Here is a 26,552-nt window from a genome sequence, read left to right on the forward strand (position 1 = left end):
TCTACCTAATTGACTGAGCTGGAAACCAACAGCGCTTGGACTCCCGAGGACCATGATTAAGAACGTCTGACACAATGAATAAATAAGAGGCCACGGCTTCTGTGGGAGTGAAGGTTGTCTGCCATTTCCTTTCTCAATGGCATCATTAATAACTGCCAAACCCTGGATCCTAATTGCAAGCGGGCCTGTGGCCCAATGGGAGCTGACGGCGATGTGCACTGTTGAGTAAACACGTGCAAGCTTTACAAGAATTACTGCCTGGAAATTTACAAGGCTCTGGATATCCTGCCTGGATGTGCATGCGATGCCCATGTTTTAAACTCTCCGAAATTTTCCCATGAAATGAAGTGTCTTGCATCGAGCTCCAGCGAGATAAAAGTATGCGCTCCTTCAAGTGGGTCAACATTCAGTTATCAAAACACTTGGCTGAGCAGATTATGCTTAGGTTATAACGTTTAATTGCATATTAAAAATAGCCTACTCCTTTCCCTTGCAGAGGTGGCTTTACTAAGGAAAGCCAACAAAAAAAACATGTTTGATGTAGAAAGATCACATAAATCATCACTAGTTGAAGGCACTTTATTCTACAGCAAAACTATTGAAAAGTAAAAGTTCTATGTTTATGTGTTCTTTTGAGATATGTAACTAATCGTGTCTCGACAAGCACCTTTGTTTACTTTAAACTCAGTCAGCAAGTTAAACAGGCTGTCATGTGCCCAGACTTTGGACCATTTCTTCCATTCATTCATCTCTAAATGTGTTTTATTCCAATAAATTGAACCCATGGTCTTGCTGGCTTGAACCAAGCTGTTGCACTGCATTCACCACAGTCAGCACTTTGAATGGGCTTTTTTGGGGGGGTGTGGGTGGGGGGGCGGCACATGTTTGAAGCTACACTTTCCTTCCACTCATATAAGGCGTTCAGACTCCATGCCATAGCCCACTGGCTGCTCTACCAGCACAAATACCATGCTTTCATTTGAACCTCTCAAGTGTGATACTGCAAATATTTATATTTTTAACGTCATCTCCCTGGAAACACGTTTGAAGGTCTTCTAATAGGATTTTCAAGGACTGATTGAATTACTTCAGTATGTTTGAAGGGAACTTTCCATTGCAGTACGTGAGAGTGGAAAACACCCATTTTGCACTTCTACATGGTTTTGGTGTGTCTTTTGAGGAATGCCTCACTCTTCCACATGAGCTTCACTGCGGCACAAAGTTAAATCTGGATGTTTGGAACATTGTTTTATTTAAAGCATGACGCCAGCAAGAGAGTTGGATCCGCTAATACAACTTTAGGTGAGTTGTCTTCTTAAAATATCATTTTAACACATATTTGTCCTTTTAACATCAATGAAACGATAGTAACACATGAGGATTGTAAATGCCTGAGGGAGGACCACAGTGGAACGTACCAACTGTAGAAAGAGGGGGGTGGGTAGTTGTAAATACAGCTTCTCTCTTATAACGGTGGTTTATTCGACAGTGTTCTAGTTTATCCGTAAGCTCCGTGTGTTTGGGAAGTAAAACACACTGTAAACTTGTGTGCTTTTGTTGTTGTCAGTTTGGTAGCGATTCGGATTTGTGCTCTCCTCCCCCGGATGCGGATGAAGTTGCAGTGTGCGCTGAAGGCAGCAGCCAGCTCTCAGCTGCTCGCAGTCCTGCTCGGTCCTGCTCCAGGGACGCTGAACTGCAGGCTGCAGCCGACACAAACTTTCTCTTTACTACTTTTTATGATCGTGACAGTTCCATTTTTCTGTTGAAGATGGCCTAACATCGAAAAAGCCTCTGCTGGCCAGGTAATAGGACTTTTGTAATTTGTTTAAGTACAGGCTGTTTGTAAATGTACTTCAGACATTCATCTTTTATGGTTGTTAATGCTAGGTTTCCCCAAGTACTGAAACTTTGTGTAATTACTTTTGGGTACCATCCAGAGAACACGTGTTGTTGTTGTTTGTGTTACTGAATTACTCAGCATTTCGCCACTGTCTGCCATCTTTGCATCAGATAAAGAATAAAAGTGGAGTTGTCAGAGAGTACAAGTCCTTGAGGGTGTCACATTGTGTTATTGTGACAGTCCTGTAGAGTTTACAGTTCAGCATCAGGGTGGGAGGCAGTATGTTGTTGCACTTTAGTTTTGCTGAATAGCCTTCTTCAGAGGGACAGAAAGTCCCCTTCATCTGTCAGCCAGGGCAATAAAGCTTGGGTTGGTGTCAGTACCTGTAGGTGGAGAGGCAGTGTGGTTGCTTTGCAGCATACATTAACACAGCTCCTCAACCGCAGCTCATGAGAGGAGATTGAAAGCTTTGACTCAGATGGGTTTTCATATCTTACCAAACTGCACCACACTTTCAGGTTTCTCTTCCCTGTTCAAATCGTGATCTGGAGTTACTCATTACCCCCCCACCCCCCCTCGCTAAGCATGGCTCATCAGAGCATATTAAAATGTTTTTAACTATTTGCAGCTTTGTTCTTGCTTCATTTTCTTACCGTTTTCTTCGCCATAGTGTACGGCTGCATCCTTGGAGACCAATCAAAATACACACCGCATTATGACAGAGTCATATGGGCAGAATTTATGTGATTATACCTTCACGAAACTAAAACTACATAATAAGCACTGATAAGGAACAGATAAGATGGAATTGTGAAATGTTGAGGCCACCCACACCTGAGAGCTCATCTTGAAATTACTTTATTTGCCCTCCTAAAATGAAATCAACCCACAATGTAGGGCACTGAGGCAGCAAGACTCTAAACTGCCTATTTGTCACTCTTGTTTCCTTTCCTTAATTGTCTAGGAAGTGAGTGTTTATACTTGTGTTTTGCCCTCTTCGGTCAAAAATGACAGTCGATCAATCGTTGTGGACAATATAAACACAATACCACGAAGGACTTGTTTTGGTGCCACAGGACTTCATTTGGAATTGCTTGTAAGTGTTCCTTGAAGTCGCCATGGCTGCAGTAGTCTTTGACTTTGACTTGTTGCAGCGGCTGGTGAATTTGGTCCACTAAACAGGAAACGTTACCATCTGTCTCGAGAAGCCTGCTCAATTTCCCTCAGTGAAATGCAAAGTGTATCTGGAGTTCAGTTTGGCAGTGAAGCAAGAGAGCCAGGCAAAGATTTAATCACACGTCAGCCCCAGTGTCTAATTACAAAGGGGTGTTCATAGGGGAGCCTCACAAATACTGGTTAGGCTTAGAGAAAACCTGCTCCGAGTATTTCCCATCTGCCGTTCAGTCTGGGGAAGATAATCGTGACTGCACCTTCCTTTGATTTCTAAAATAAACTTTTACTGGAATGTCACAGCTCGGTGTGAACAAGCTTTTCTGATCTATGAAAGTTTGTCATGTAAGCCCACAAACATGTCATTTGCTGTAGCCAGTGATTTTTTTTTTTTTTTTTGAAGATGTGCATGTGCAAGGGAAATTTATAATTGATACCTGACAAATGTGTAATTCACCATGACAAAATGAGAGTAGCAAAAATGCAATTGGGATTTTTGAGTAATTATAGTCCCAACATTCTTTTTAACTCACTGAACATAAAATTACTTGTTAAAATGAATAAAATCAACATTTTAAATAAATTTTTATTATGATCTGTGGCACACAAATGGTCTGAGGTTTCAGCCTAATTATCTGACTGCAATTATCCTGACGGTCACTCTCTGTGATTCTGATCTTTTTCATGAAGGAAAAACTTGAAGTTCTACAATTGTGCTCAACAACAGCTCTGGTATTGTTAACTTGTAGACTTGTTTTGAACATAGTATAGCCATAATTTATGGGAGCAATTAAGACCGGAGGGTTTTTTAAAGGGAATCGCTCTGCGTTCCAATGTGTGCTTAAGATGCGCACATTTGCAACGTCTTTGTGTTTGAGGCAAAAGGCCCTATTAGAGCTCCATTCTGTCAGTGGGCAGCTGTGTGCCTATGTGCTGAGCAAGCCACTGGTCCATTCTCTGTTTGTGTGTGTGTGTGTGTGTGTGTGTGTGTGTGTGTGTGTGTGTGTGTGTGTGTGTGTGTGTGTGTGTGTGTGTGTGTGTGTGTGTGTGTGTGTGTGTGTGTGTGTGTGTGTGTGTGTGTGTGTGTGTGTGTGTGTGTGTGTGTACAGCTCTCACTCAGTCCACACACTGACGCACATGCTGCCACTTTCAACCCTCTTGGCTTCTTCCCTTTTTCTTTTTTCTTTTTGCCTTTCTGTGTATTTCAGTCTCACTTTTTGCCTAGTTTACACTGCTTGTGCTTCTGTTCCACTGACATTGTGGTTGTCTTTCTTCCCCTCCGTTCTCTGGCCTAAGGCATTATGCAAAGCCACCAGAAAAAGGATTGTTAGCTATGCCTGTCTGTGCTTCCATGGTACTCTTTATTCATTTCAGAAGCTTCCCTTTCTTCTCTGTGACCTGCAGTCATAACTGCTTCTGCTTCAGACTCGTGGAAAATCATAGCACTTTGCTCCAAGGGGTTAAAAAACAAATGGCCCGGTTGTTTCAGGTTGTAATTGTACTTGTTTCATTGTTGTTATTCCTCATTTTGTATATTCCTGCCTCATTAACATGATAGATTCGTAAGTCTGGCGTCTCGTCGCCCACAGAGCCAAAGACCTGCAGCTGAAAAGAAAAGAAAAGAGGCATTCTCACATACACCAGAGAAGCACTCCCCCAACCCCCAAGACAGGAACCAGGCTCTACTTAGAGATGAAAAGCATTCTGGGATGGAATAGAAATGCTCGCATCAAGACATCACACTTTAGTTATTCTTGCGTAGTGATGGTGAAAACTGAAAATATAGAGTAAAGCTGTCTTTGTTACTATTGAACTCTTGAAAGAAAAAAAATGACTCTATACTCCCAGGCTAACTTTGTTTGCACAGCCAGTGTCTGGTGTGTTTAAGCGTCTGTGTACATGTATACAACCTGTACTCTCCTGGAAAGCCCCATAGTACAGGTGAGCTAATATACTGCCTTTTTGTTGACTGTTGTTATCGTAACACCCCTGTAGTTAATGACAGTGGTTTGCGTTTCCCCATTTATTTTCGTTGACTGCTTCAACTTGGCTTTTCTTTTTCTTCAAAATGACACATATCCCTTGCTTTGTGTCCGATTCATGCAGTTTTCTTCAGATCCAGTCTGGTATAACAGCCTCCCAACTATCACTTAAATAAAGAGAACTGAAAGTTCCCGTGTGTCTGTTTGGTACAGAAAGGCACATCTGATGCATTTTTGGAACATGTTTTTTTTTTCACATTTGCAAACACAAATTACACATGACTGACAGTAGTTTTAATATCTATAAGGTATTATTGTACTTGGAAGAAAGTGTCTATGTCTTCTTTTAAGCTTTACCTTTATCAAGAACAGATTTTAAGTTACCTGAAGCTACTTTGCAATCAAAAAAAGGAATCGAAACACAATTGTGTACAATATTCCACCTCTTAAGTCATACTACAGGAGTTTTAACTGTTTAACCAGTGTTAACTGGTATAGATTTTCCAGTTTTATAAACTTGACACTGTTGTATATCCTCCAAATATGTCTCTTTGTACAAGCCTAGGCTTGAGCCAGTGTGACCTGACAATCCAGCTTGCACAAACAAGGCCTATTTTTATGGCACCATATATGTGTCATAACTCCCATCTATAGGGCTCTACAATATATACAGATCAGTCTTAACGTTATAACCACGGACAGGTGAAGTGATTAATACTGAATATATCTTTGTCTGTGCCCGTGTTGGTGGATGGGATGTCTTGGGGGGGGGGGCATGTGAACATTTTGTTCCCTTGGTTGAAGTTAGGGAAGCAGGAAAATTGGACACGTATCAGTGACATGGACAAAGATCAAATTGTCCTGGTGAGACGACTTGGTCGGAGTTTCTCTAATACTGCGGCTCTTGTGGGATGTTCCCAGTCTGCAGTGGTCAGTGTCGATCAAAAGTGGTTCAAAGAGTGAAAAGCATGTTGAGAGCGAAGGCTGGCTTGAGTGATCCAATCCAACAGACGAGCTACTGTAGTTCAAATTCCTCGTGAAGTCAATGCTGGTTCTGATAGAAAGGCCTTAGATTACACTGTGCTTCACAGTTTGTCACATGTGGAGCGGCATTCCCACGCTGACAACAGTCAACGGGGCAGATGAGCGTCAGAACGAGACGACAGAGCAATGGAAGGAATGAGGTTTCCCTTTAAATCCTACGTCTTAGCTAAAGAACACATGGCACCATAATGCACGAGGAGAAGGGATGACAGTGAAGGAGGTGTGATGCTTTGGGCAATGCTCATTCTGCCATCCATGTTGAATTACTTACTTTTCACATGCACACACCTAATCATTGTTTTCACATCCTTTGCGGTCATTACTGTTCTTGCAGCACAAGTGGAATAGTGACCATATAAGGGAAATGGTTATAATTTATAGCTGATGAATGTGTTTGAGTTTAAGACTCGCATGTTTTAAATACACCTGTAGGTCCAATATCAACTTAGAAGTATTGCTGTAGGAAGCACCAAAATCACCGTCACTTGGAAAAATGCTTATTTTTTTACTGACACGTGAGTTCTCACCACAAAATAGAAATATGACTACAAAAGTGAAAGTAGTGCATATATAGTATACTAATGTGTCAATGCTACTGTGTCGATATTGTGATGGTAAAAACGGCCATTCTCGTCTGACCAGTTTTACACCCCTGTGCTGAACAGTCAAAGGGTCCATATGGTGAACTGAGCCCCGTCATGAATGAATGAATGGGCCGCTGGAATGCTGCTCATAGTTTACGTTGCGACTTTCTCCCACCCGTGCACACTTGCAACCCACCCGAGCACCCATAATGTGAACGCGCTGTTACGTAACAGCATAACGTTATTTTATTGGTTGATTGTTTGCGGCGGCTTGTATAACATCACGTGCTTACACAACAGAGGAGCGGTCCCCCATTTACTGAGCTGTGCAGTTTGCAAAGCAGCACTGGAGGCTCCCCTGAAATGTATCCCTGATGGATTAGAGCTCTGGATAGTGTGCAAAGAACAGAACAGCCACTCATGGATAATGGAAGAAACCGCAAGCAGAAACACTAGGACTGGGGGGGGGGTTGGTGTAATTAGTGGGGTACCTGATGTATGGAGAGTCTAGGCATGCAAGGGTTACTCCAGGGGGCAAGAGGCCCCATACTTTTCTTTACCGAAACTGAAACACCTGATCCTGTGCATGTCAATCTTCCTAAGATGTTAGTTCATTCTGTCCCGGACAGACAGACGGAGGGTTTGACCACCCTAGAAAATTCATGCCGTCACCATGCTACCACTTCCTAAGCTGTCCCCGCGCAATAAATAATTGTACTTTCTTTAACAAACGCACTCACTGATAAAGAAAAGTATGAGATGTCCCTTTATAATCTTTTACAAGGTGGGTGATGCCCACCTTTTTTTGTGATCTTTATCGTTCTTTTGTTTAGTGTTTGGTTGCCATGGTTACTCAGTAAATTCTGAGGAACCGTGTTTTACTTGGCAGCAATTTTGTGAAGTCAGAGGAAGATCAGTGAATTACAGTTTGATATGCGTTTAAAATAAATATATAATTTTAGTCTGGCAAGATCATTTCACATGGTGCACATTGCTCATCTGCTCTCAGGAAAGGAATAATGCAATGATGCTACATGTTAAATTAGTGTTTCCTCATGTTGTCACAATGATCTAAATGCTGTGGGGTGCATCCAGATCACTTTCGTTATGATGCAACGTGCAAGATGATGGTGGGATGCGATATACGTGGTTCTACTTCCCTTTTTGGAAATGTGAGCGGTTACAAATACAGTGTGAAGTTTGCTTTGCGATGATCATCTGGGGCTCGATCTTTTCATGTATTTGGTAATAAAGTCAGTGCCCTCCACACCCAATTCTGCAGTGCCATGTGACCACAAGGGAAGCAGAACCTCAGTAGTGCAAGGGGAAGTGCTGCACTGACAAGTTGTGTGCATCTGAATTCCAGCGAAGCGGCGTAACAAGTCCACCTGTAATTGTGGTTTGAGTCTTAAGAAAGAATTTCTCAAGAGGTTATTTGAAAGTGCTCCTTTTGTTTCCATTGCCAGATTTATTGGCATAGGTAGTTGCTATTAAAAGTAAACGTGAAGGTTGAGCAATTTGCTGATTGCGTTGGAACTTTGAATGCTGGCTGTATTTGTGTTGAGGTTGATAGTCAGTGTTGTTAGAGAAACACTCAAGGGAATCTGCAAAACAGGGCCAGAACTTGACGAGTGACACTGCATGAAGGTTGAGCGACTGGAGCGCGTCATTGTTCACGCACTTCTGGTGTGATGCCGTGTTGTTTTTGGCCAGTGTTCTTTTACCAACGGGTGCTAGGGTGATGGCCAAAGGATTCAATGGTATGTCTTGACCTCCTTAGGACCATTTTTACAACCTCAACTGCTTTATCTGAGAGAGGGGTGACTGTGTGTTCACCCCGAATTAACAATCCACATGGCAGACTTGAACAAAAGACTGGCTCTCACTTTTATTCACACCAAGAAGTGGCACAATGTAAAAACATATATGTTTTTTCACATTTTTATTTAGTCTCTCATGACCATTTCATCTTCATACAACAAAACAGATGCTTCTTTGTCCACAAATTAAGTTATTTCAGTAAAAATGTTTTAATTTGATTAAAGGAAAAATTACAATTTCATCAAAGCACAAACTGCTGTGCTCAAAGTTTTTTCCACTATTGTTGTGGCTTGTTTGTTTGGCCTTCTTCATTACATTACATTGAAATGCATCAGTGTCTTTTAGTTATAGTCACTGATCAAAGTCTTGACACCAGACGCACTCCGCACAAGTATGCAGTAACCTGAGCCAATTAGTGATAGACACCAAACGCCCCGTCACAGAACTTTACAGGGGCCCAAATGGGCTCCTATTCATCTGCCTGTACAAATCACTGCCTGGGCAAAGAGCCACATTATCTTAGTTGGCCTTTCTGGTGCCCTCCTGAGTCATTGACTATTGTGAGCCAAAGAGCTGCTGTCTACACGCCGGCATACACAAGTCTGATGAGTACCCATTAGATTTTCATTCAGTATCAAGGTCAAATTTAGTTGCATAAATATTTAATGTCTTTTAGACCCCAAAAGGTTACAAAGTTTCCATGGAGTTGCAAATCTGTACTTCATTCTATTTGAATATGAATGATTCGTTCAAGATGTGCCAGAAAAATAACAAAGCCAGTGTTTACCCTTCTTGTGTGGTCCGGCACCATTGACTTAAATATATTGTAAATGGAAAACTTTGACTTTCTTATCAAGCTAATTCAGTATGTTGAATAAAGTGTTGAACTGGAAAGCTTTAGTCATTCGGACACCAGTTCCTTAAAAATGATCAGACAAAAAGTTTCATCAAAATGTTATCAGGCAATACAGTTTATACCAATTAGGAATCCACATGAGTTCAAAATCAACCATGGACACTTTAAATTCTCTATAGATAAAATTAATCCAAGAATTTAAGCTCACTTTTCTTTTTCAAGTTAGCGTGTCAGTTTTTGTCAGGAAAAGTTCAGCAAATTACTTAATCAAAGTAAAATTTGGAAAATTAGCCATGGTAGATAGAAGAAAAAAAAACCTTTATTTATACAAACATCTACATAAAGTGATGACTTTTCTTGTAAATAAATTAATCTGATGGAAGGCGCGTCTTAACCAGTCAAAGTATTAAGCATCATTTGGTATCTAAGATCAGTTTTGTTGCATTTGAAATGTAAATAGTGAGAGACCTCATCAGTTTAGACACTTAGCTCTGTTTAATGATCACGCAAATACAAAAGATGTACGCAGATGATCATGGGGTTTAGTCCGACTTTATGAAATCTAACAGTCCAAATAAGCTTGACCTGCTAAACATGACGTACCCTCTCTTCCTGGATATCTGTTTGTGTGACCGTGAGTCAAACGGTAAAAGCTTTACAAACAATGAGACAAAGTAAACAATGAGACTGGCTTTGAGCGGCGAAAAAAATCTGATCTCATCCGTCAAGGTTCCCCAGAAGTTCTCTACAGTTTTCTGTCCATTAAGCTCTGGTTTCAAACATCGTGAAAATACGGTTCATTAGGTAAGCACGGCTCCGGGCTTGAATTCACACTCGGCCTGCCCTCTCCCATGACCCCACTTGCCAGTCACCGCATGCACACTCACGAGTGCGTGTTAGCAGAAGGAGACATGCGTGCACAGACACACTTACATTAGCGAGCTCTCATCGGCGACGTTGAGCTTGCCCCCCCCCCCCCCCCCCCCCGATGGATCACGTCACACATCGTGGCTGCAAACGGCTCACTGTAGCGACCGTCACACATGACCGTCATGCTCCTCAGACCCCCACTCCAAATAATCCACGCATGCACGCTAACCTCGTTGCGTTGCCTCACCCGTTACTCCGTGTCAGTTCTAATCAGTAAAGTAATCTGCAAAAGTGATCATCAAGAACATGCTCGTCTTGTTTGACTCCCATCAGCAGCACCAGCCTTTCTTGCCTGTGGAGGCCCCAGTTGTGCTCCACTGACTCTCTGGGATAAATGGAGATAATGGGAGTCATATGCTAGCAGTTGGTTTGGGGCAGCCCGACGCATGAACCATTTATAGTTTATCATGAAGTCATGGGGCTAGAGAGGACCTCGGACTGAACAGACGTGACATTGTGTCGTGAGAAGGCTCGATGATAGTGGTTTGATTTGTTTTATCAGATCCCTTCGTATAATTTCTCATATTATTTCTTCTCCTTTCTTTCTCCACACGTTGCTGTCCCAAAATAAACAACTTAATACCGAGTTTACACTTGCACTCTTCTCCTTAAACCATGTTATATAAATACAACAGCCTTCACTTAACGTGAAACCACATGTTACATGGTCTGGATAACGGTGTATGCCTGGAAGATCCATTAGCCCCATGTGTTGCTCCACAGTCCAAAGTTGTCATTAGCCGACAGTTGATTTGGGGGATCTGAACCATGCCGCGGCTCTCTAATTGGACCCTGTCAGTGTGTTTGGTGGTTGGCTAATGAAGGAGGGGAGCACAAGCCCAAAGTCACGGCAGCTATTCCTGCTTAAAAAAGCAGAACTAAACCTTCCCGTCGCTTGTAGTCTTTCCCGTGCATCAGATTGTACCAAAAAGGTCGCGCGCAGCAGACATCTCAAGGCATGTCTGTCACAAACAAACAAAACATATGGACCGTCTATAATAAGATAAGATCACTCTGCAAGTTTCAGGAGCTCTGTTTTACAGCAACAGCTCCTGTTTGTGCTGTACCATCTGCAGATGCGGGCAGTCTTTGAGGAAACCGCAGTTCCATATATGTTCCTATTCTATTCACATTTCCAAGCCACATCTGTAGTCATGTGACGTGAGCGATATCTTTTCCTGGACTTGGTAAACCTCGCTCGCAGTTACAGCGTGTTTAGATTCCCATATGGTCGGTGCATTATGTTGACAGACCAAATGTTCCACTACACAAGGACGCGGAAGCAATTTAGCATTTGTCAGCATGTTTAGTTTGTACAAACCACATGCGGCTAAATGGATAGTGTGACAGGTTTCTTCAAGAATGCTTAAGGTTTGACAGGATTTTTTTGCTGATTTAAAATGCCCTTTAGTAAACCTGTGCTTTGACTCTGTGTCAACAACTATATTTAGCCATTTTGTCATTTAGCAATTTAGTCAGCAAAACTCTTCTTTCTCTTACAGTTAATGAAAAAAAAATTGGGGTAAAGATTGTTAATGTTTAAGAATGGCACCTCTAAAGTACATTTGCTCTACTTGATTGAACCAATGTCATTAGCATGCTGTTTATAACAATCCATAAAAAATTTTTTAACGTCTATAAAGAAAAAATAATATATAACAATGCAGACATTTTCCCTCTTTGTAGATGAACATATAATTTCTGCACTGTTTTTTTTTTTTTTTTTTTTTAAAGCAGAGGGACTTTAAATGAGCCATGGCTGAGTTGCAGGATCCAGATTTGCCCCACGAGCTATTATTTGTCTACGAATGTCAGCTTAGATCTGTTCACTTATCTTTTCCACGGCTGCCCTCCATAAACCACCTTGACTCACTGACGCATTAAACGACACAGTGTGGCACACTCGGTATATATATTCTCCAATAACTTTCTCTCTGCGTCTGCAGGGATCAGCTGAAGCTTGAGAACGGCCTGCCGACCTCCAGCTCTTCAGATGGGAGGTCACCAGCTGCTCATCTGCTTCGCCAGAATCCACCATCTGCCTTGTGCCCTCAACTAACATGGCTGCCCACAGCCGACTCCTGCACGCCGACAGACTGGGGAAGAGCTACGCGTTATCATGGTGATCATTTTCTCGAAAACACTGGAAAAGAAGAAGGGTGTCAATAATGTAAGGTCCAAGAACATCGAGAGACGGCTGGTGAGAGAAAACTTCCCCCCTTTTCAGCTTCATACTGTACGTAGAAACCTGGTTATTTGGCAGAAGTAGATCCGAGCACATCTCTCCACTATTTAGAAGCTTTTTCATCACTTTAGAAAATTATTTTATGTCACCTGACACACTGAAGGTTAAATACTACTTTTACCACTTTTTTTTTGCTGTATTAATGACATTGTTTCAACAATCTTGGTGAACTTCATCTTTTGCAATTAGCAAATCAATGTCAAGTTTGTGTTTTAGCATAGGGATTAATGTATATGGAAGTAATCTAATTTCCTAACTTTTAAGTATGGTCCTCACTTGGGAGTTTTGCTGCCTTTTGCCTATCTAATATAACTTCAGCACCTCAGGAGCATTGTCCAGGCCTAAGTAGGATCATCTGGATTGCATATGAATACCAAGTAAAGAAAATATACAGTACAATGACATTGTGGAGTAAAACAAATGAGACCGTTATGAGTACCAATACGGTGAGAAGTCTGAATAAATGGGAATGCTACATACGAAGTCATTGGAAATCCCTTTTTTGACATCTAAATTGGATTATTAGTTTGGACTTTTTGTCAGTTTTTGAGGGGTAAAAAATGCAAACCTTTGTCAATTTTAGCTTTCGGACCCCTTGAGAAACATGATGAATCACAGATTTGTGCCCTTCCATATTTAACCCCATGCCCCTACATGTAGAGACAAGCAACTTTGAATGACATGACACTGTGCTGCAGTTGGCTCCAGTTATGAAAGTGGAGTAAATGGAATTTTATTGTTTTTATCTCACCAACCCTCTCAGACTGCTTCGATGGGAAGTTTTCATTCTTCTTGAAACATTCAAAAGGGAATTCAGCCAAAATATTTAAGATCACAAGAATTGAAGTGAGGGTTTTCCCAGCCTCCTTCATTGCACTGCAGACACAGATGGTTTGACTGTACCAACTCTGTCATTTACTCTTATGCTATGATCTCCTTTATTTTGAATTTTGTGTGTTATATATTTGAACACTGTAAATAACTTCAAGGTCAATCAGAGTACACACTATTAAGTTGTTTTCTTTTGGCCTCGTGTGACACAGCTGCCACACCAATGTATGACCTGAACACAGTGAAAAGGATAAGAGTCTGATTAAGAGATAGGCATGTGTAGACAAAACAGGTACACTCCCCAAATAAACTCAGGGCCTAACAAAGGTGTGGTGTGATTTTAGTTAATACGGTTAAATCTTCCAAAGGACATTCTGGCATTAGTGAAGAAATGAGCCTGTTGGTGCTCATGTAAGCTGCTTTCAAACTGAAACACTCAGCAGATATTGTAAGCGGGTCAGTAGAGCCCGTGTATTTGACATGTTTCACCGACATCTGACCCGAGTTCAAATCGTGGCTGAGGCTCGAAGCAGTCGACACATTTAAAAAAAAAAAAAAAAGGCATTGGTGGACTGTTTATGTCGACCACATGTGATATCTGAGCACTCCTAAAACAAGATGCTGCGCAAGCAAACATACGATGTTGATATTTAAGTACGTTACTTTATTATTGTTTTTGTCTTTTAATAATAAACTTTTCCGGCTCTTGTGCAACAGTTTCTTTTGAGCACGTGCATGAGATTCCAGAGTGTTTGTGGTGCTTACTCTTTTGTATTTAACAGCACTTCTCCAATAAAATGTCAATTTTCATATCTTATGTGCGCCCGATGATCAGTGAACCTATAGGCGAGACCTTTACAGTAAGATGGTTACAAGATGCTTGATGAATGTAGCTGAATTACAGGAACACACCACCAACTTGTGGCTTTCCATGTAAGCACCTGTGTGCTCCCGTGCATTTGGCAGTCATTTTTGAAAAGTGTAATTTTTCTGAAACGCATGACACCATTCAAACAGGTTATCATGTCATGTTGCATGTGACTCATCTGTTGATAAATCTCGGGCTAATTGCTTGTACAGTGAAACTCAATGCCCCCTCTTGAGAAAAAGTAATTAGTAAAAGGGTTAATATGTCTATTTGTGTCAATTAAAAGTAAGAATGTGTCCACGAAAAAAGTACAGAATTGCAAAAGAATCTCTCTCTGGTTGTGGATTGTCAGCTCACTTGCCATCTTTTTTTTTTTTTTTTTTGTCCACCATTTTGTTCTTTCTCATTTGCTTATTGTTTGTCTTCCACAGCGTGAGCTCCACACCATGAGCAGAGGGACCACTCTCTTCTCCTGTTCGACCGTGGGTCAGTTACCAAGTTTGCCTTCTTCTTATGACACAATGTTAAACCTCACTAAAATGCAAATACTCGACATAGTGGCGCGACTCTTTCTGCCCTCCACCAACGACCTTTACCATGAGTGTCTCATTGTTTATCCACCCCATCTCTCACTTCTCTCCTTCTCCATCTGTCACTCATCCCTTCTTTCATGATCGGGGTGCACCTGCCTCCGCACAACGTTGCACAGCTCTCTCCAGGGAGTCAACTGTAATTGAATATGCTGTTGCGTATGTCAACAATTTTTCTTCAGCTCTGTCAGTGTTGCGGTAATTACCCCGTGTGTTAAAAGATTTGCTCTTGTTCAAACCCCACCCTCCTCCTCCAAACACTATCACTCACTGTCTTTCTTTTGGTGAAGACGGCATACATTTTCCACTGTTAATCCTGGCATTGCTCTTAGTTCAAACGCTTACTTTTTAAAGAATGGTCCTCTGAACGTCATCCCTTTCTTCCTTTGTCAAGTTGTTTTCATAACATTCCTGTCAGGTCGTCACTGTTACATTGTTTGTCTGCCCAAAACAATGATTTCCATCGACTCGTCTGAGAGCGAGGGTATGCCAGAATTCGAGAAAGGATGGCATTCCGATCATGCCCCCTTCTTTGGCAAACGCTTTAATAGATTCACAACTTAACCACTTGGCTTGGTGTCGGAAGCAACGGTATAATCCCACATGTGTTTTGTTCCAGTAGTGAGAAAACTGGAAAGCTAAGCTTTTTTTTTTTTTTTTTCTGATCGCATGGCCTGCAGCCACTGACTTGATAAATTGGGTGACTTGCCGAGTGTTTAACTGGCAGATTGTAATCGAGAAAAGTGTAGATCAGGTGTAGTTCATGGAATGAGCATTCTTGCAGGTCTGGGTTTTAAATAGCCAGGAATGCTGCCTGTTAGTATTCTGGTAATTGCAAAAAAAACGTTTGTCGTATTCGGTCAGCGACTCACCGTGCGGAGAGAATCATGTATGTGGAAAAATTATGGATACAACACATGGCTATCATGTTAAGTAAGGTAAATAAATATTATAATAAGCTTGACAGGCATAGCCTCAACATTACTAACAATAATTTCAATTCATTTGTGTTTGCCTGTTTTTACAAAAAGCCATCCTTGGAGGCGAGAGCTAATTTTAGTTTATTTGAGAGTTTATGAGTATGTGGTTTAGTACTAATTCACCCCTCTGGATATTGTTGGCTTTTTTTAAGCAGCAATTATTTGTGTTCTAATGAACTATAAATCAAGTTTCCATTACTGTTACTTGTGCAAATTTGAAGGGCTGCCGCTGAGGGTAACCTGTGTGTGTGTGTGTGTGTGTGTGTTTCTACTGTTGCAGAGGCAGATAGGTGGCTGGACTTGGGGAGAAGCTGTGCGATTCAGCAGAGAGGGCCCTGCCAGTCTGGAGCCAGTCTAGAGAGCCTCTGGGATGTGATGCCTGAACCCGGGAGCCGGCACTGGGCCAAGGAGCCAGGCAGCGACAAAGCAATCACCAGTCTGATCAGAGACCTCAGTCTTGGCAACAGTGGCATGACCAGCACCCAAACCACGTCGTCCACCACCACTCACTACACCACTACAACAACCAGCCAGGCGCCGGCGGCTCCCCCGAGCAAACGCCAGTGCCGCTCCCTGTCGTTCTCTGACGAGTTCGGTGGCTTTCGTTCATCCTGGAGGCCCCAAGGCTCGCGAGTGTGGACAACGGTGGAGAAACGACGGTGCCACAGTGGAGGAAGCCTCCGCGCAGGAGGAGGAGGAGGAGGAGGAGGCGGCAGCGGCCATTTCCCTGCAATGCAACGTAGCTCCAGCTTTAGTTTGCCCTCACGGTCCAGCATCCCGTCAGATGGAGCCCTGGACTTGCCGTTCTTTAACCAGCGACTGCCTCTGCACCCTCAGTTCACCGCCTCTCTCGTCTCCCCCACCTCCCCTTCTTCGCGTCCCCACCACCACTCCAGCAACCACTTCTTTCTCAGGCCTCTCTCCCTTTCCCATGAGCACATCAGCCTGCCAGAGCTCCAGACGGAGGAGGCATCAGAGGCGAGCTCTCCAGACTCCACCCCAGACTTGAGTCGACGAGCCGGACCGGGGGCCAGAAGGACCGGGTGCCTGTCTCGGAGCCGATCCCAACCCTGCGTGTTGAACGACAAAAAGATTGCCATGAAGCGTAGGAGGCAAGATGATGCCCAGGAGCAGCGTCCCTCCCTGGACCTGGCAAAGATGACTCAGGTTAGCTGCTGAACACACGTTGACATGCACAGACAGGCAGCCGCACATTCAGTTTAATTTGACGGCGGGTGGTGGCAATGAGATTCATTGGCATTTTGTACTGCTCCTGTTTACTGATTAAACATAGATGAGCTTTTCAGCTTACTTTCGACCTTGGGTTTTTCTTTGTTTTAAAGTTCTCCAGTTGGATCATTGACACTTACAATACAGACAAGTAACTTTTTGTTCTTGGACCAAAGAGAATTTCAACTAGTCCTCAAACACAAACTCGGTTTTTCTGTCACTGAATCTGCTCTTGGGCTGGATTAGATCAAGCAGAATTAAGTTTTCTGGGTTGTAAGTCCGGGTCTTGGGGGCTAAGTGTTCTCAGGTCTCCTTCCCTCCGGCTCATGGACTCGTGCTCACTAAAGAGGCATTCCACATGTTCGGTCACGGTGCCAAGCTCTCCGCTCTAGCAAGTTCGGCTCCGGTTTATCATTTCATTAACATTGTTGGGTAAACAGGGAGAGGTTGGACTTCTCATCGTCCATTTCTTTCCTCCCGGCAACTCCCTACCCTTTCTTTCCGTCTTTAGTTCACCGCTCTGTCTGTTTTTTTTGCCTTTAGTCGGCTATCAGGCTGTTGGTGATTAATTGAGGGGATATTTGGATGCACAGAAGTCTGGATTGCTTTCCCCCCGTCAAGGGTTTGTTTGTTCTTTTCGGAGGAAGTAGTGGAACCGCCAGAGAGTATAAATGACCCCTGGACAAACCGAAACCCAGAATAGAACCGTCAAAGTATTTTAATGACGTCTACTGTTTTGATGCTTGGCAATGTCCTGATGTTTTTACAGAGCCCAGAAGGGTATTAATTCGATTTGTGTGTCACCTTCAGCTAATGATTCCACTAAATGCTCTTGTAATTCAGCATGAATCCCGTAGCAGCAACAGCAGCAAGTTGATGCCAAATCCAGCCTGCAGATGGAGCGACTCGGATTCATCTTTCCCTCGTCAACATATCATCCCCACAAAACCATGAAATTAAAATCTTACTTCATTCCTTTTCTCGGGGGAATATCGCCCTTTTCCCATCTTTTTTTAGAAAGTATCACCATTTCATCCATCTTATCCAAAAGCATGTGTTCCCAGCCAGTCGCCCTCAGGAGTTAGCCAGAGCTGGATCAACAAGGCCTGGCTAATATAGCCTAACAGGCATGTTTCCTCTGGTCATGCCAGCTGTTGAGGGGGGGGGGGGGGGGTGTCAAGCATTTTGATTATGTATATATACACAAACACACATGGAATGAGTTTTACTTTACTCTTTACTTCTGGCGACTGTTGTTGGCTTTTCCAGGTGTACCGTATATTTTTTCCCTTTTAATTGTTGCTGTCTTGGGTGTTGAAATCTATCATTACGTCCATTGAACACTTCAAGAAGTCAGGTTGTGCCGGTTGGATGAGACTTTTTTTGAAAAATCTGTTTACTTTCTCACCCTCATGAATGCCTGGAGTGAGCAAAGAAACCAGTAACGCGTCACACAGATGATTACTTACAGGATGTTCACTCTCACACTTTGCTTCCTCAGCAGCCAGCCAAGGCTATTTACTGCAGCTTGCACAGAACACACAGGCTCGTACAGAAATGCAAAAGAAGACAGAAGTCTTCGATGCAGCTTTGAAGATTCACAGAGTTGTTATAGGTTACCAAAGTGTGTTGTGTCAACTACAACCGGAGCTAAAGGAAAGCTTGGAGCTGGCAAACTGTCTGGAAAAGGGAAGTGATAATGTGGAAACAAGTATTTGGTTACGATCTGTCTGTTCTGTTCAGGGTAGAACAAACTTGCCATCGAAATAGTGTGGTGATTTTGTTTCTTACCGTGATTGTGTGTTGGAGTAAATCTGCACATCAAAATTCTCACGTTTCTATTTCTGTTTTTGGTGGTTTTTGAGAAAACGCAATATGTAAAGTGAGTGCAGTGTAATGAATGTAATTCATGTGTTTCTGCCACCACCGCCCACCCCCGGCAAAACACACACACACACACACACACACACACACACACACACACACACACACACACACACACACACACACACACACACACACACACACACACACACACACACACACACACACACACACACACACACACACACACACACACACACACACACATCCTCAAAGTCCTTTTCAAAGATGAATGTTACACAAACACCCTCTAGGTTGAAAAGGTGTCCTACCTCTGCCGCCCTGCCTTAAATCGTCAATCATGAATTATTACTTTTAATCAACCTCAGTCAGTTTTATAGGTGTGTGTGAATGAGTAATGCAGTCTGAAGTCCAGGTAACACTTAACAGAAGTAGATGCACATTCGGCAGGACAAACCGCTTTCGAAATCTTTTAATTAGCTCTTCAAAATGGACAGATTTGCAGGTTGCTATAAGTGCAGAGAGTGTGCGGGTGGTTGGGCAGTGAAGCCATCCACAACAAGTCCCCAGTGTTTGTTGTGGGTGGAACACGGTGTAATTTGGCCTCCAGATTCCTGGCCAACGTCAATGAAGGAGGGTGTGAATTGCAGAGATGCATGTCATGCTAATTGGCTATAACTTGACTACCACTGGGATTTGCCTGCTGCACCCCAACCCCATAATTCCTCATATATCACTCCTGTCATCCATGTGTATCACTTCACTGCCTGGTTGTCATCCTCCCATTGTGTTTTTCTCAGTGTGTGAGCGCTTGCAATGCTATCTCTCAGTTCTAGGTCACTTGGTGAGTGATCGTTGAAGCGGCATGTTTCTTATGAGGGGGCGGCCTGTGCGAGGTCAACCAGGCCTTTTGTTACCTTCACTTGGATTACTGCATATTAAAAAAAAAAAAAAAAAACAATCACAGGCTATCTTTAGACTAACAGCATTGGCATTTGAGGTGGCAAAAGACAGAGTGTGAGAAGAATGTTTGGATGCCAGCGTGGTCAGGAGAGAAACAACAGGGGTGAAGGAAGGGGGGGGGGGGTATTATTTCTGTAGGGAAGCTGGCAGACGAGCAGAACACTCCTCTCTCTATTAATATCTCTTTTCTGGCCTAAGTCAGCACCGCCGAGCTCGCCCTCTCCTCTCATCATCCTTCTCCATTCCTGAGATGGCAGGCATGGCGATCATAGCTGACTGTCGAGCCCTGCAGGCTTGTGGGAACACCTAGGTGGGCGTCTCGAGGTGCGGTGCTCGTTGTGTGTAGCGACGTGTTGTGACATGTCACGAATGCGCCTCGCGAAGCATCCCCAAACACAGGCGCATTTGTCCGAACATAATATATGGCCTTCTTCGACGTCGGAGCCAGATTATTTGTCTTTTTATCTCACTTGCAGGCATTCACGGGTATCTACTTTTGTGTTCTGTCTGCGGTGGCAGAAATTCCAGACAGATGTACAAGAAAGCCCAGGCATTCATACGTAGAGAGCGGTTCAGATAATGGATATGGAGGTGTGCAACTATGCAGACAGGAAATGGTTAACTTCTCTTGTCTTTGCTTGCACCTCTGCCCTCCCTTTTGTTTTATAGTTATTTGCTGTTGGAGGTCTGTTTGCGTGTCTTCTTCTGAGCGTGTTGTTGATCTGACCTCATTCCAGCACAGAACAAATAAAAAGACCCTCAAATTCTGCATTTGTACATCGAGTGCATCATCAAGCCTCGACACCTCTTTACCATCCGCGTTCATAGTTTTTTGTGTGTTGTACATGCTTCCAGTCCCAGCAGGGCCTTTGCCATAGCATGTACAAGCGTGTTGTTTGTTGTTTGTCCTAATTATCAGGAGGATATTTGTCTAACCTCTTGGCATGTGCTCGGGCTTTTCCGACAGCAGCTGCTTCTTGATCCCATGTTGATAGATAATAGATGATACAGTTGCAGCGGAAGTTGAGGTCTTGTTTAACGTGCTTCAAATGAATACAAAATGCCGACCAGATTTTTGGCTACATGTGCAAAACTGCTTTTCATTTCTTTGTTACAAACAGAATCTACTTCTCATGTGCAAGATTCAAAACATGTATACACAGTGGTCTGCACATTGCATTTGAAATTTAGATTAACCCATTGATACCGGAGACTTTACATCTATATCATTGCTTAGTTTTATGCATGACTGTGATATTGTATTTTAATGTTTATAGGTCTTTATCATGTATAGATTTATGTTGCATCTGTCTCTAAAGAGAAAATTACAACAACGTGACCCATCTACAGTGACCAGTGTATACTTTTATACCTTTTACACGTCCCAAAACTATCAAACTGTGCATGTGATAAACATGAATACCCGATATTAGATACTCTTAGGTTTACAGGGGATTGAGTTGGGCTTTCCTTCAGCACGTCATGAGATCCGACGTATGGATCACGCCAAAATGTGGGAGCAATTATTCCAGAGCTCTATAAACAATTGGAAAAAGCAGGATAATTTAGTTTTGCTTGTGGTGGACTGAAACGTAGGGAGAGTTGTGCATAACAATAATTAAACATTAGCCGAAAATAACACACAGCCCGTTGTGCAAGAATAGCGTTCATGAATGTTTATCCTGAAAGTAAATAGTCAGTGGTCACATGCATTGGGAGCATTCATTGCATTCCCACTGACATGTTATATTATGAATGGAGGTCTGATTTGCCTATTGTAGTCTTTATTTTATGTTGTTTTCGTTTCAATTTTGAAACCATTATTCCACAAATCTGTTGTGACTTCCTTTTGTATGATGCATTTTGGTATGTTTTGAGAGTCCATTATCACCCGTATTCCCTCGGCAAAAAAGATGTTGAAGAAAATAGTGTGTGACAAACAAAAGTTTGAAACGTGCATTTGATCAGTGGCACAACCGAACATAAAACGTGACTACCTCTTTGGCAAAAGTCCTTTTTCCAAAGGCTGCTGCAGACAATTTGTGCAATTTCTGGAAGTCTTTCAAGTTTATGACCAGCTACACTGTGAAGCATATGATTTCATAAAATGATGTAAGACGATGTTGCTCTCAGAGCAAAACATCAAAACAATGTTATGTTGTATATCGTCTATAGATGCAGCTGGTACCTTCAGGAAATAAAGAAACAAAATTAACAGAGGCTTGAACAGTTGTTCTTGCAGTATTTTTGTCCAGGGAAAAAAGCTTGGAAGGTAAATAGATGGAGAATGTGGACGTTTCAGTGTTTTACCTCCTTTACTGGTGCCGCTTATGTTGCATTTCTATTGATTAATAGAATATGTAACTGACATTTACGACACTGTCAGAAGATTATCTCAATCTGCCTGTGGTTTATATCACCACAATTATAGCTTTTCACAAACACTTTATTATTAACAGACAGAAAAACTACAGATTCTCGGGGGACAACAAGAGACAGGGTACTTTCGAGTAGTCCCTCCTTTCTCCTTTCCTATCCACCTTTCCTTAATCCCATAGATGATGTCACGGGGTTAAGGAAAGGTGTTAGGAGACTTTTTAAAGGAGTTAGGGAACGGTGACGTCTGCCGTGGTGAAAAAAATACACATTTCAGAAAACGGACAACAAAAAGCGCATTTCTAACATTTTCCCCTGTGCCTCTAACTGCTGATTTAATCTGAAATATCACAAGGTTTGCATTGAAATCAAAGGGAAGGAGGCTGCCAGGCTACAAGGAACAAAAATTAAACTGCTGCCAGGTGAATAAATAATCAATGCAAACTGAGAATAGGTTACACAAAAAGTTTACTTTACTGTGTTCGTTTTACAACATCCACATAACATTCATAGTTGTGATGTGTTTTATCTTATTTAAAGTTGTTCAAGGAATATTATTGTATTGAATTAATGTTTTGAGCCTCCAGAAATGATTGGGGTTATATCAAGCACTCCAACAATGTGGACACGACGGTTATAGAATGCTTGCTGGTCACAGTTTGCTTCACTTCATTGTAATGACACTGAATTGTTCCTACAAGTTGTATTTCCCAGAGCAGAAATCTTGGATCTGCGTTGTCTCACTTGTACAGACACAACAGAAACGGACAACTTTAACCAGTTATACACGCTTTGTCATCATAAAGTGCACCACACGGTCTGTTAACTGTTAAGAGTCCTGTGTATTAGGAGGCGTTTTATAATAAAAATAAAAAAAAGAAGTTGAGAGCTGCACTAAACACCCACCCTTTATTTTTATACTGCATGTTTTTGAAATACAATTAGCAGTGAATTTCCCATTGATTGTGTAATAATCCAGCTGCGTCATGCAAACTGCAGAAGCATGTTTTTGAAGCGCGGCCAGGAAATCTTGCTGAAAGTAGAGCAGGATTTTTCAGGCTACAATTTTCTTTTGTTCACTCTCCAAATTCTGTCTTTGAGTGTATTTGGAAATCGTACACGGCTTTTAAGAATTGGAGCTTCGACGTGCTTTTCTCTACTCGTGATTAGATTTCCTGGTGATTGCAGGGAGTATGCGAGCGTGCTTGCATGGATGCACTTCTTCTGGGTGGGGGTAACTCGCATGCAAAGCGGGGTAGAAATATAACCCTGCTTCCCAGGCTCTGCCACCACACCCAACCAAATCCCAGTCAGCCTCAGCAGACTTTATAGAAAGCATATTGTAGGGAAGTTGCCTCTGCCCCCCTCCTTTCGCTCTCTTGCCTTTCGTCTCTTCCTCTGCTGTGATAATTAGTAGTGGGGTAATACAGGGGGTTGAACAGAGAGAGGAAGGGCTAAAAAAAAAAAAAAAAATCCCTTTTTCCACTCCAATGGGGTAGCTACAGCAAAAACAAAAAAAAAAAAAAAGCCTCCCACTCCCCACATAATCACCTCAAGCGTTTGCAGATTAAGTGTTTTGTGTGCGAGCTGCTTACATGTAAAGTTAATCCAGAAAGTGAGCAAACCTTGAATTTAGACACTGCAGAATCCTGTGTTTTATTTTTGTTTTAGGACCACGTTAAGGCAGAGCAGAGGGAAAAAGTGAGCTGCCTGAAATCAGAGTTAAGAGAGACAGACTCCCAGTTCATTGAAACAGGAAAAGCAATGTCTCAACACATGCTTGGGAACATTAGAGGTGTCGATCATGTAAGCTGAGGCTTTATAGAGAAAACCTCATCTCTATTCACCTCCATGCCTCCAACATCTGCTGCTGGGGGCACTCCAGAGATCATTAACCCCTTCAATGCACTGCTCGGCTGCCTTTCTTTGTCGCAGGGAGGAATTCAGGGGTGGAAAGAGGGCATGAAAGCAAACCAGGGAGACAACTTTTTGGTGAATTCATTTTCTTTTTTTTTTTTAAGGTCAAGTTTTAAGAGAGAAAACACTGGCAGTCCTCACACACAGGCTCTTCCTACCACTCCCAGGAGTGCACTACAAAACATCATAACAACTGAGTCTAACAATGGCTGAAATAAGAAATGTCCTTCACCATGCAGGGTTGGGTTAGGTATGTGTTTCAAAGTGGCTTTTAGTGATAAACAGGCCCGGAGCACAGTTTGACACAAGATCTCTCTTTTTTTTTTTTTGTGGTTTCCAACCCATCTCTGTGTTTCTCTCAGTCAAGCTGGAAAGTTTAGAGTTCCGTGTGTGTTCTCAAATGGCCTGTGTGTGTACTTTTGTGCTTGTGTGTTTACATGTTCACATGCCATCGATGAAAGGGAAGGCGAGCTTTTGGCTGCCCGAACTGAAACCCAATCTCAAATTGACATTCTGGAAAATCCTCAGCTCGAATTCCCCCCCAAAAAAAACCCTTTCGACTTTTATAGCTTCATTACAGCAAACGAACATGCGTGGATGCACACACACACACCAACCTAACAATTGTGTTGCTTTTCTCTTTGTCTGTTTTCTTCAGAAACTTCAGACTTTCCAGAGCCTGAGCTGCCCCGGCTTCTCCGCGGCCGACAGCTGCCAATCAATCCTGCCCCCGCCCTCCTTTGAGATCGCCGGCCAACCGGACTCAGACTTCACCGCCGTGTGCGAGCTGGGACTGGAGTCGCGACAGGAAGCGAGAGAAGTCGACGAAGAAGAGGATTCGTCCTACGAGGAGCTGGACAGCGACTCGGCTTGTAGCGTGGACTCGCGGCCCGGCTCCCCCGCGGGGATCACAGATGGTAAACGAACCCTCTGGAAGGGCGATTGTGGGACGCAGAGGGACATTTTCCAGCTGGGCGGAGAGCTGGATCTTGACCAGATTGAAAGAAACTGAACATTGAATAGGAGATATTAAAAAGGACTGCGTCTGGACCGTTGCCGGAAGTTTCCGGTTGATGTACTGAGGGTGGCTGTTACGGCGGACTGTGAGGAAAACTGTTTTTTTTTTGTTTTGTTTTTCAGGAAGAGACAAGGCAGGTGATACAGATGATAAAAGTATGCCGTTGTCACCATGCTTCTTAATGACACATTTGCCTTGAACATTCTTACCGTTTGATTGAAAAAAAACAACAAAAAAACCCCAGCAATTTTAGCTGTTTTGAGTTTTATTTTAATGGGTATTCAGCTTAACTCAGGAGTGGGAAAGTGAGGGTTAGTCTTAATAAAAAAAAAATAAAAAAAAACAAACAAAAAAACAACCTCCCAGCTCCCACTGTGTTTTCAACCTGATGACCTTTCCAAAGTCAGCTAACCTTAGGTTTGTAGTACTGTAGCAGTAGCTGGGCTCTCCTGTATTTAGCTCAAGTTTGTTTTTCAGAGAAAGAAGGAGGCCTTGAGGATGGAGTCACACAGCAGGATGAAGTTTCCCCTCGAGCTTCCTCTATATTTTTGTGCACAACATGGAAAATCTGATTTTTCTCTCCGTTGAATGTAGGCTCGATAAGCTTTATAAGGACTTCAGAAAATGAAAAAAGTGCCTTCCTTTGGAAGCTTGCTCCCTCAGTTCTCTCCAAAAACGTGCCTCAGTTGAAGACACTTTTTTCTGATTCTTTGTTTTTGTAGTTTCTTTATATGCAAATTGTATATTTGAACACTGAATCTCAAGTTTTCGGTTCTAACATCAGTGTATATTTTTCTAAGTGACTGTTTTTTATGAGATGTTTGTGAAGGAGTGAGCATTCAAGGCCTTTCTTCTAACCGAATGGACATGAAATAAATGTACAAACTGCACTTGTATGTCTGTTTTTATTTCGTTTTTTTTCTTTTTGGCTTAGTGATAGTTCGTTGGGACACAAGATTTCTGAGGATGACGGGTTCAGGGTACCAAAGGTATGAATCATGCAGCAGTGTTTTCCAAGTACTTTTTAGAGGCTGCACCCATTCCCCTGAACTCACTTTCTCCTCGTCACTGGAGCTCACTCATTCACGTCATTGCGTTCCATATGGATGAATGGATTTTTATTTAATATCAATTGTTCATGCATTAAAAAGAAAACACAAATCTGTGTTGTTTTGTCAGGAGACATAAGTATTTCCACTAGTTTTACGCGTATCTGTACTGTCAATGCAAGTTTTTGATTGTTTTTATTATCAACTTTTTATATACCTCACTTTATCGTGACAGATTTTGAATATTGCTTGTGTTCATAACATTAGAGCTCATTTCAACCCAAGTCAGTGCAACAATATTGCAAAAAAGGCGTTTTTTATGCGGGCAGATGAAGCTGCTACACATCTGAAAGTTAAACATGATAATGTCAATGTCAATTAAGATCAAACACTTAACACACAATGTATTTATT

General features: G+C 42.4%; 1 protein-coding gene across 2 annotated transcripts; it reads left to right on the forward strand.

Moving 5' to 3' along the window:
* The first annotated feature begins 1,664 nt into the window (after positions 1–1,664).
* On the forward strand, positions 1,665–25,980 carry LOC308138431 (protein FAM53B-like). 2 transcript variants are annotated; one of them, XM_080507533.1, is made up of 6 exons: positions 1,665–1,802; positions 12,174–12,427; positions 14,603–14,657; positions 16,022–16,908; positions 24,731–24,989; positions 25,568–25,980. In XM_080507533.1, the coding sequence occupies exons 2-6, from the start codon at positions 12,347–12,349 to the stop codon at positions 25,660–25,662; spliced, it is 1,377 nt and encodes a 458-aa protein (XP_080363659.1). In that variant the 5' UTR covers positions 1,665–1,802; positions 12,174–12,346; the 3' UTR covers positions 25,663–25,980. The 2 variants fall into 2 exon arrangements, with proteins under 2 accessions (XP_080363659.1, XP_080363658.1); XM_080507532.1 differs by having other exon boundaries at positions 24,731–25,980.
* The last annotated feature ends 572 nt before the right edge of the window (positions 25,981–26,552 follow it).

The sequence above is a fragment of the Blennius ocellaris genome (genome assembly GCF_963422515.1).
Source record: "Blennius ocellaris genome assembly, chromosome: 13".
NCBI classification, from domain to species: Eukaryota; Metazoa; Chordata; class Actinopteri; order Blenniiformes; family Blenniidae; genus Blennius; species Blennius ocellaris.